Source organism: Orcinus orca, chromosome 10, assembly GCF_937001465.1.
Source record: "Orcinus orca chromosome 10, mOrcOrc1.1, whole genome shotgun sequence".
NCBI classification, from domain to species: Eukaryota; Metazoa; Chordata; class Mammalia; order Artiodactyla; family Delphinidae; genus Orcinus; species Orcinus orca.
In genome coordinates this window covers 38,063,414-38,073,068 of record NC_064568.1, presented here as the reverse complement: position 1 = coordinate 38,073,068, position 9,655 = coordinate 38,063,414, and the positions used below count along the sequence as shown (strand labels likewise).

At 59.7% G+C, this 9,655-nt stretch overlaps 1 protein-coding gene across 8 annotated transcripts in view; it reads left to right on the top strand.

Moving 5' to 3' along the window:
- The window catches only part of SEMA3F (semaphorin 3F), a 29,509-nt gene that overhangs the window by 17,652 nt on the left and 2,202 nt on the right, over positions 1–9,655 (top strand). For 4 of the 8 annotated variants that reach the window (XM_033424416.2, XM_033424424.2, XM_033424420.2 and 1 more), the window contains 15 exons: positions 1,017–1,177; positions 1,273–1,335; positions 1,458–1,577; positions 2,265–2,357; positions 3,924–4,017; positions 5,418–5,537; positions 5,753–5,892; positions 6,012–6,355; positions 6,520–6,664; positions 7,512–7,734; positions 8,375–8,463; positions 8,596–8,637; positions 8,821–8,978; positions 9,169–9,236; positions 9,519–9,652. In XM_033424416.2, the coding sequence (XP_033280307.1) occupies positions 1,017–1,177; positions 1,273–1,335; positions 1,458–1,577; positions 2,265–2,357; positions 3,924–4,017; positions 5,418–5,537; positions 5,753–5,892; positions 6,012–6,355; positions 6,520–6,664; positions 7,512–7,734; positions 8,375–8,463; positions 8,596–8,637; positions 8,821–8,978; positions 9,169–9,236; positions 9,519–9,652 (1,994 nt within the window). Of the gene's footprint in view, positions 1–1,016; positions 1,178–1,272; positions 1,336–1,457; positions 1,578–1,828; positions 1,925–2,264; positions 2,358–3,923; positions 4,018–5,417; positions 5,538–5,752; positions 5,893–6,011; positions 6,356–6,519; positions 6,665–7,511; positions 7,735–8,374; positions 8,464–8,595; positions 8,638–8,820; positions 8,979–9,168; positions 9,237–9,518; positions 9,653–9,655 lie in introns of those variants that run through there. The other 4 variants (XM_004267824.3, XM_033424425.2, XM_033424421.2 and 1 more) reach the window with 4 other exon arrangements.

The following is a 9,655-nucleotide window of genomic DNA, read 5'->3' as shown; positions in this document are numbered from 1 at the left end:
CCTCTGTGTGCTGCCATCTCAAGCCTCCTGTGCTGGTGAACATTCATCACCCTCACTGCAATCTCTTCTCTCCTGCGGAGCTAAAACTAGCTGGGGGTGGGTGGAGGAGGGACTTGCCAAGGGGACCCCTCGGAACTCCCTCTCCCAGAGGAAGCTTCCCAAGTTTCCTGGAGTCCTCTGTCATTGGCCTATCATTAGCCAAGTTTCCTCCTGTCTTTCATCCCCAGAAAGGAGGACTTTCCCTCAGCAACCTGAGGGTGAGAGGGCCAGGGCTGCCAGACTCACAGAAGGGAAACTGAGGACTCAGCTGGACCCTGTCGCCAGCCCTGGGGATGCTGCAGCACTAGGGGGAGGGACTCTTTCCTGGGAAAGACTTCCTGGATGGTTCAGAGTGGCCTGAGGATTCCACCATCAGCAACCCTGTGGGGTCTGGGGGAAGCCCAAGGGTCTGTTGGGCAGTTTGGCTCCAGCAGGGCTTTCCGGTGTCCTGGCTAACCTGCTTCAGGCAAGGTGGGGACCTTGCTGTGTGCCAGCTTTGCTCTCTGTCTTGTTGGCAGCTGGGGTGAGGACAGGGCTCCCTGGCTCTGTGCCAGCATTTGTGAGCTGTCCTGGTTGCACCTGCACCCCACCCCCCTGTTCATTAACCCTTTTAGGCCCCTGTGGGAAGCTGGCCCCACCCTGAGCATGGGAACATTAACTCCCCACCTGAGCAGAGAGTCTTTGATGCCATCACACACCCTGGCCCACGCCCACTGCCCTTTCATTGGGACCCAGAGACTGGCTGGGCTGCCGATGAATCAGGGCCCCGGCTTTGGGTGTGGCCCCTTCCCTGGCCTGCCCAACTGTCCCACGTTCTCCTCCCAGAATGTCAGGGACTAGAGAGGGAACCCAGCAGGCCCTGGAGGGGAAGCTGGGGGTTTAAGATGACCGTGTGGTGGGGCTACCCCCTCTGTCAAAGCGGGTATGGGTGGATGGTCTCCAAGAGCCCTCACTGCTGCTCTGCCCTCTGCCCACAGAGCTTAAGGCCACAGGCACGGCCCACTTCTTCAACTTCCTGCTCAACACAACTGATTACCGAATCCTGCTTAAGGACGAGGACCACGACCGCATGTATGTGGGCAGCAAGGACTACGTGCTGTCTCTGGACCTGCATGACATCAACCGCGAGCCCCTCATTGTAAGGGCCAGCCCAGATGTGGTGGGGAGATGAGGGACGCGCGCCCCAGGGCTGGGGGCCCTTCCAGCGGGCCCTCTGACCTCCATCTCTGGCAGATCCACTGGGCAGCCTCCCCACAGCGCATTGAGGAGTGTGTGCTCTCAGGCAAGGATGGCAACGTGAGTGCGGTGGGGTCACAGGTGGGGTGGGGGAAGGTGACGGCGGGGGACAGGGGACTCCAGGAAGGCACTGGGGCCAGGCAGGCATCTGGGCACTTCCTTGGCTTTCCCTCTGGCCCCAGGGTGAGTGCGGGAACTTCGTCAGGCTCATCCAGCCCTGGAACCGAACACACCTGTATGTGTGCGGGACCGGCGCCTACAACCCCATGTGCACCTATGTAAACCGCGGCCGCCGCGCCCAGGTAAGCCTCGCCCACCCTGGCCCTGTGCTGCCCCCACTGATAGCTACCTTCCAGGGTTCTGATGGGAGGATGGGCTTGAGCCCCAGCCCTGCCACTTCCCGGCCCTGTGACCTTGGGTGAGTGACTTCTTCCACCTCTCAGAGCCTCAGTTTCCTCTCCTGAAAATGGGGCTAATAGCTGCCTTTCTCACAGGTCGGTGTGAGGAGGAGGCAGTGAGCTAACGCTCTCAGAGGTCTTAGCACTGTGCCTGGCATGCAGTGAGCGCTTCCTCCATATGTGGACGGTGCCCCTGCAGCCAAGCCAGAGGGCCTGGCGGGGGCCTCAGCATCAGGAGGCTGGACTCCTGGGTCAGCTTCTGCCATACGGCCTGGGGGAGAGCTGCCCCTTCCTCAGCTCTGCCCCACCCTGCCTGCTTTTGCCCTCCTCCATTTCCATGTGGGCATGCGTGTGAGCTGGTGTGACCTTGTAGGGAGTGTGTGAGAACGATTGGACCTAAGGGGCACAGGTGTGTGCAGGTGTGCCCCAGCTGTGTGTATGTGTTCACACAGGGGAGCATATATGTGCTCTGGGGGCTCAGGTGCTCCCATGTGTTCCTGGCATGTGTGTGGTGTGAGAAGCTGGCAGCCCGAGCCCGCTCCCCCAGCCCCTGCCACCCCTGGCTCTAACCCGTATTCCTCGTCTTCTCAGGCCACACCCTGGACCCAGATGCAGGTGGTCAGAGGCCGAGGCAGCAGAGCCACCGATGGTGCCCTCCACCCGACGCCCACAGCCCCACGCCAGGTGGGCCTCATCCCTTCAGGCTCTTGCCAGGCAGCACTGCCTCTGAACCGAACTCATCCTGGGCCTGGCCTTCCAGCCAGGAGCCTGCACCCCAGGCCAGCCTCCCCCGGGTCTTCCGTCCACCTCTGTGCCCCCCTCCCACTCCTTCCCCTGCAGTGCCCTCAGCCTCTGAAGGCATTCCCAGTTGGACTCATGTCAGCCTCAGTGTGACAAGAAATCATGAAGCCATCAGGTGGGAAAGACAGGAGCCCTGGGGACAGCCATGCCTCCGCCCTCAGAACACGTGTGTAGACATGCGTGGGCACGCGTTGGGCACTCTCCTCCCCACACCTTACTTAGCACCCAGCGTGGGAAAATGGCACATGTGTGCAGCCTGACACATAGCTCTTAGGTGTCCATGCCCCATGCCTCACTTGGGGCACGGGTTAACCCCTGGGGTGGGAGGGGCAGAGCTGTGTGTCTACTAGACTTGACCCAGGACAGGGCTGAGGGACTGGGCCGGGGCTGGGGGGCGCTGGGGCTGGGCAGGGGCGGGCAGGGGGGCAGGGGCTGCCGGTGAGTGATAGAGCAAGTGGTCACTTGAGCTCGCGTGTCTGTGGCAGGGAGTGCTGAGAAGTGGGGCCGCTCAGACTCTGCGTGTGTGTGCCCAGGGTGTGAACAGTGGGTTCCGTGTGTTCGCAGTGATGCGTGCCGAGCTGTGTGTGCAGCCCCATGTGTGCAGGAAGTCATGTGTGCAGAGTGTAACTGGAAGCAGGCCTGTGTACACCTTCCCATCACCATCCCTGCCACCTGTTGCCACCTCCTTCCTGCCTCTGTGCCTCTCTCCTCTTCCTCCCTTAACCTCCTCATGAGCTCGTCCTGCCCAGTGCCTTCACCAGCCTTCCTCCTAGCATCTTCAGGGATGGGCTGGGAGGCATGGGGTGGGGGAGCTTTGTGAATTCCATGTGGTCTGGGCTGGACCCCTCAGCTCTTGGCTCCCTGCGGAGACATGTGGAGCTGGGGGCTCTGCTGAGGGGCAGGGAAAAGGCCCTGGCCTATTAGTCTATCCTGAGGACCACAGGTAGGGCACAAAACCCGGCGACACGATAACCTCAGAGCCCTCTGGCCTGGTGGGACCTGATGGCAAAGGACAGGATCCCAGGCCTTTGGCCAGTAACCCTGCCCTTCATGGCCCAAGACAGGCAGCCACAGCTCAAAGAGTTGTACCTCTGTGGCCCAAGGGGGCCCTGGCCAGAATCTTCCTGAACGAGTTGGCATGGAGGGGCTTCAGCCCCTGTAAGCCCACTTGATGCCCCTCTCATGGTCCCCGAAGCAGAGTCCTCCAAGACATGATTCCCAGGTCTTATCTGAGATCTAGACCAGGAAGCACCTCCCTGGGAACCCTCAGCACCGCCCTGCCCTGGGAGACCTGGCAAGATAGAGTTAAAACCCAATGAGATCTGGGGAGTGAAGCAGGGTGGCTTCAGGGTTTCCCTGGGGGCTTGCTCTCACCCTGGGAGCCTGATGACCCTTGCCTTTCGTGTGCGGGATGGCTTGGATGATGCCGGGCCCCTCTCTGCCTTGCAGGATTACATCTTCTACCTGGAGCCTGAGAAACTCGAGTCAGGAAAGGGCAAGTGTCCCTATGACCCCAAGCTGGACACAGCCTCAGCCCTCATCAGTGAGTGCTCCCACCCCACCCTGGTTCTAAAGCCTAAAGGTGTGACCTCTGCCTCTGGAGCAGGGAGCATGGCACCAACACTTTACCCCAGGGAAGAGACCATGAAATTGCTGTGTCTGAAACCTGCCCCCCCATCACCCCCGCAATGTGGTCCCACTTGGCAAGGGGAAGGGTACAGACCAGACCCCAGTGTGCGCAGAGGGGCAGAGACTAGGTGGTATGAGCCTCCATCCATCCCCTCGAATGGGGGTGCGGTGGGCGCAGGGGGCAGATTCTACCCTGAAATCCACAGTGTGGTCCATGCAAAGGCCAGAACCCTCCTGGCCACAGGCTTCCTGGAAGAGAAGACAAGCGGAGTCTGTACTGAGGGTGGTATGAGGCGGTGGTCCCATAGCGTGTTCTCGGATTGTCTGGCAGGCTGGGAGAGGCCCACAAGGCAGCACCAATGGAGAGCCCTGGCCCAGAGACCAGCTTGGGGAGTTTGTTTCTGGTCTGGCCGTGTTTCTGGTCTGGCCAAGTGTCTGGGAGAGTTGGGAGAATGTTCTCTGGGGAGGAGTCCTGCCTGGGGCCTCAGAAGCAGCTGCTGCCCCTACCCCCAGGTTGGGTGAGGCCACTGCTGACCCAGGTCCCTGCAGTCTGCCTGCTTTCTGACTGCCCAACTGAGTCTGCCTCTCAGCAGCTGCTGGGCAGTGTGCCACCTCCAAGCCTGGGAAAGGCAGAGGGTGGGCATTATCCTCTCCCTCTTGGTGAGTAAGAAGGTCCTAGCCGGATGGCAGGGTCCAGACCAGGGAGTCCGTTGGGGGAAGACAGGGCCTGCCCTGGGCGAGTCTAGAGGGAAGACTTGGAGCGGTGTGCTGGAGCCAGTGTGTTTGTCAAATTTTCTGTTCAAATTTTCAGGTATTCTGTGAGCCAGCTACTAAACACAGCTATTGTTAGAAAGTAAATTATATACACTTACAGTTAAATAAATTACTTTAAAAACAAAGGTAAAAATACTCAAAACTCACTACTTGCTAATTATTTCACTATATTTGATTATTATCTGTGTTCTTGAGATTATTTACATTTCTCGTATCTACGGGGTGGAAACACTAGACAATGGTTTTGGCAGGTCTTCCCAACTGTACTTTCAATGAGTGACCTCAGGTTAGCAAGCTTGAGATCAGCCATGGTGGGAGTATTTACACCACAGAAATTGGCTCTGGCTGCTAATCAGAGCCAACTGCTGCTAATCCCAGTCCTCCCAGAGCCAGTTGTTAAAACATTCACCAACGCCCCACTGATACAATCGCCCTGGAGAACCTGAGGGGGAGATGGGACCCTGCCCTGGAGGTCATGTGTGCTGTGCACCGGCCTTAGCCAAGGGCGTCCCCATGACTGACCCACTGGCCCACCCACAGACGAGGAGCTCTATGCAGGTGTGTACATCGACTTCATGGGCACCGACGCGGCCATCTTCCGCACGCTTGGAAAGCAGACGGCCATGCGCACGGATCAGTACAACTCCCGGTGGCTCAATGGTGAGCAGAGCCCACAACACCTCCAGTGGGCAGCATGTCTGGGGTGCGGCACAGAGATCATAAAGAAACACACGTGGGAGAATTTTTGGCCCTTGACTGGCTGGAGCAGGGGTAGTTTCTTATCCCGGGAAGACTCGGGGGTCTTTTTGTACCTGGCCCGGGAAAGAGGCTTTGTCCAAGGAGGGTGCGGTTCACTGACGCCTGCACACCTGCAGACCCTTCGTTCATCCACGCTGAGCTCATCCCTGACAGCGCCGAGCGCAACGACGACAAGCTCTACTTCTTCTTCCGTGAGCGGTCTGCGGAGGCACCACAGAGCCCCGCCGTGTATGCCCGCATCGGGCGGATCTGCCTGGTATGAGGCCCCTTGCTGCCCCCTCCCCAGGCCCAGTCCTGGTTCCATCAGCCCTGCTCTGGCAGGGTCTTTGAGGTGAGTGAGCTGATCTGACCCAGCCCCTGCCCCCTGCCCCCCAGAACGATGACGGCGGCCACTGCTGCCTGGTCAACAAGTGGAGCACATTCCTGAAGGCAAGGCTGGTCTGCTCTGTGCCAGGCGAGGATGGCATCGAGACCCACTTTGACGAGCTCCGTGAGCACCCGGCAGGCGGGCGGGGGCCTATGGCTACTGCAGGGGATGGCGGCCGGATGGGTGGTCAGGGGAAGCCTGGTGCCCCCCACCCAGGAGTGGGCAGGGCCTTGGGGCTCGTGGCCAAGGTACCCTCCCAGCTCCCTCTCCTTCTGTCCCCAGAGGATGTGTTTGTCCAGCAGACCCAGGATGTGAGGAACCCAGTCATTTACGCTGTCTTTACCTCCTCGGGGTGAGACTGGGGCTGGGGCCGGCAGTGGCAGGGTGTGGCTGAGTAGGGGGCTGTGATTTGTGGAGGACCCCATCCTGGTGGGGAGCTGTGGGTGAGGGCAGGCTGGGGAGGACCCTGGGCCAAGGGTCTGCCCCACCCGCAGCAGCAGCCTGCCTTGCCCGCAGCTCTGTGTTCCGAGGCTCTGCCGTGTGTGTCTACTCCATGGCTGACATTCGCATGGTCTTCAATGGGCCCTTTGCCCACAAGGAGGGCCCCAACTACCAATGGATGCCCTTCTCAGGGAAGATGCCCTACCCACGGCCCGGCACGGTGAGGACCCCACTCACTCCACCTTTCCCTTTCCTCTCTTTCCACGAGAACTGTGCTGGGTCAGGCCCTTTGCAGACATGGGCCGCACCATCGTGGCACTCACAGCCAAGTTGACGGGGGCGGGGGTGGAGGTGGACCATACACACATATAAACTCGCCATTCATCCTCAATAAAGCTGAAGTTAAAACAAAACACACCGTAAGGAAGACTCCACCGTTTACACACAGTGTCGGGCTGTGAAAGAGTCCAGCTAGGATCCTGAAACGAAGATGGTGGCTGGGTGTGGCAGGCTGCTCCCTCTGGGAGGCTGTTTGGAAGCTGAAAGTTGTAGGGAAGTCTTCAAGGCAGGCTGGCGGTGGGGGTGAGCAGGAGCCCCTGCAGTAGTGGGAGGCGATTCACCTGATCCTGGTGTGACATGGAGCACTGCGGGAGTCTAAGCAGGAGAGCTTCGTGATCTGATCACATGCCTAGGGTGTGCCTGCGGTCCTGCTGAGCAGGGGTGGAGCTGGGGAAGTGGTGCACTGGAAGAACAGTCAGAGGAAGGAGACGAGCGGGTGGGGATGAGGACCTAGAAAGGCCATTGTCAGCTCTGCCAAACGCTGCCACAAAGTCATGGCACATGAAGCTGGGGAGATGGCCATGGGATTTGACCATGTGAGACCTTGGGACCTCAGCTGGTGCAGGACCTGCAGAGAGGTTGGGTATTGGGCAAAAGCCCAGATGGGTGTTCTGAGAAGCGGAGCAGGTGGAGCTGGTGGGGACAGACAGAGCGGAGACCTCTTCTGAAGCTAATGGGTCCAGGGTGCCCTGGGCAGCCTGGGCCTGACACTCATCACCTGCCTGCAGTGCCCTGGTGGAACCTTCACGCCATCCATGAAGTCCACCAAGGACTATCCTGATGAAGTGATCAACTTCATGCGCACCCACCCACTCATGTACCAGGCCGTTTACCCTCTGCAGCGGCGGCCCCTGGTGGTCCGCACAGGCTCTCCTTACCGTCTCACCACTGTTGCCGTGGACCAGGTGGATGCAGCCGACGGGCGCTATGAGGTGCTTTTCCTGGGCACAGGTACCCACTGCTGCTCCCGGCCCCTCCCACACTGGGCCCACTGGGTGGAGGGTACTGATCCATAGGGCTGGGCCCTGCCCTGCTAGGGGGTTACTACAGGGTTGTCAGTGTCAGCTCTGCCACCTTCATCCTTTGGAGGCTTCTCTCTATTACCAGGATAACTGAGAATGGGGATGGCGAAACCCCATTTTCATCCCTATCCCTGGTGGCCGGGAGAGCAGGGACACTGGGTGCCTGGGGACCCATGTTTGGGCGGAAAGAGGGAGGACAGAGCCAGACGCCTCCAGGATACCTGGGTCCAAATACTGACACACATGCTCTCGTGTGCACATGCAAACTGCACCCACCGCTGTTCCAGTAGCCCTCAACATAAGGGAACACTTCCTGCAGCCTGTTCGCAGCTTCCCAAAATGAGGGTCTGGGGTCAGAGGAGCAGACTCTAGCTGTGACTCCCCCTTATCCAGGGCCAGTCTCCTTAGACCTCTTCCCCTCATCTGGGGGCAACTCTTCAACCTTGGCACAGAGCTCTCCCACTCCACTGCCCTTGGGGGGTTTGGGCCCTGGTGGGGGAAGGGGCTGAGGCTGGTGCCCCTTTCCCAGCGTCCTCAGCCCCACTGAGGCCCTGCCCGGCCCGTTCCAGACCGCGGGACAGTGCAGAAGGTCATTGTGCTGCCTAAGGATGACCAGGAGATGGAGGAGCTCATGCTAGAGGAGGTGGAGGTCTTCAAGGTGGGTGTGACACCACCCAGTCCTGTCCTCCTCACCATGGCTCTCCTCAGTACCACCTCCTGACCTCAGACCTCCAGGTCAGGACAGGAAGGGGGTCCCCAGGGTCATAAGCTAATCCCTCTCTTCTCCTAGGAACCAGCATCTGTTAAGACCATGACCATCTCTTCCAAGAGGGTGAGTTCTGGCAAGGTGGGCTGAGGGTAGGGATGGAGGCTGCTTCACTTTGGGGTCAAGCCCTTGGCAAAGAGATGGGGACACTGAGGCACAGAACAAGAAGGGGAGGAGCCTGGCCCAACTGGCTCCTAAGGAAGGTTGGCTATGGGGAGGGAACTGACAAGCTCCTACCCCTGCCCACAGCAACAACTGTACGTGGCCTCAGCCGTGGGCGTCACACACCTGAGCCTGCACCGCTGCCAGGCATATGGGGCCGCCTGTGCCGACTGCTGCCTTGCCCGGGACCCCTACTGTGCCTGGGATGGCCAAGCCTGTTCCCGCTACACAGCGTCCTCTAAGAGGTGTGAACCCCGAGACCCTTGGAATTTTGGCCACCAGACCCAGGGCTCTGTCCTGGAGGTCTAGAGGTGGATGTGATATTACCCTGGGGGACTTTATGGGTGAGACATCCTACCCTGGAGTTTTGGGGCTATAGAGACTTGGGGGGCAAGTTTTCTTGGGAATACTCCTTCAGGAGCTGTCTTCCTCCAGGCGGAGCCGCCGGCAGGACGTCCGGCACGGGAACCCCATCAGGCAGTGCCGTGGGTTCAATTCCAATGGTGAGTGCTCTATGTCTCACCACTGGGTGCTCCTCGGTGTGGAGCTGTGCAGCCTACAGAGCTGCTCATGGGGCCCCCACTGGAAGGATTCTCACATGGTCCGTGGGGGTGAGGGGGTGAGGGGTTTTGGAGAAGAGATGTCCTCGGCCACCCCCTCAAGGAGTGGATGCCTGATGGCACAGCCCTGCCTGTATGGGTGGGTATCCCTGTATATGCCCCTCGCCAGCCTGCAGTCTGCCAAGAGGTAGTGCTGCTTTCACGTGGCACCCTCTTGTTCTACAGCCAATAAGAATGCCGTGGAGTCTGTGCAGTATGGCGTGGCAGGGAGCGCAGCCTTCCTTGAGTGCCAGCCCCGCTCGCCCCAGGCTACCGTTAAGTGGCTGTTCCAGCGAGATCCGAGTGACCGGCGCCGAGAGGTG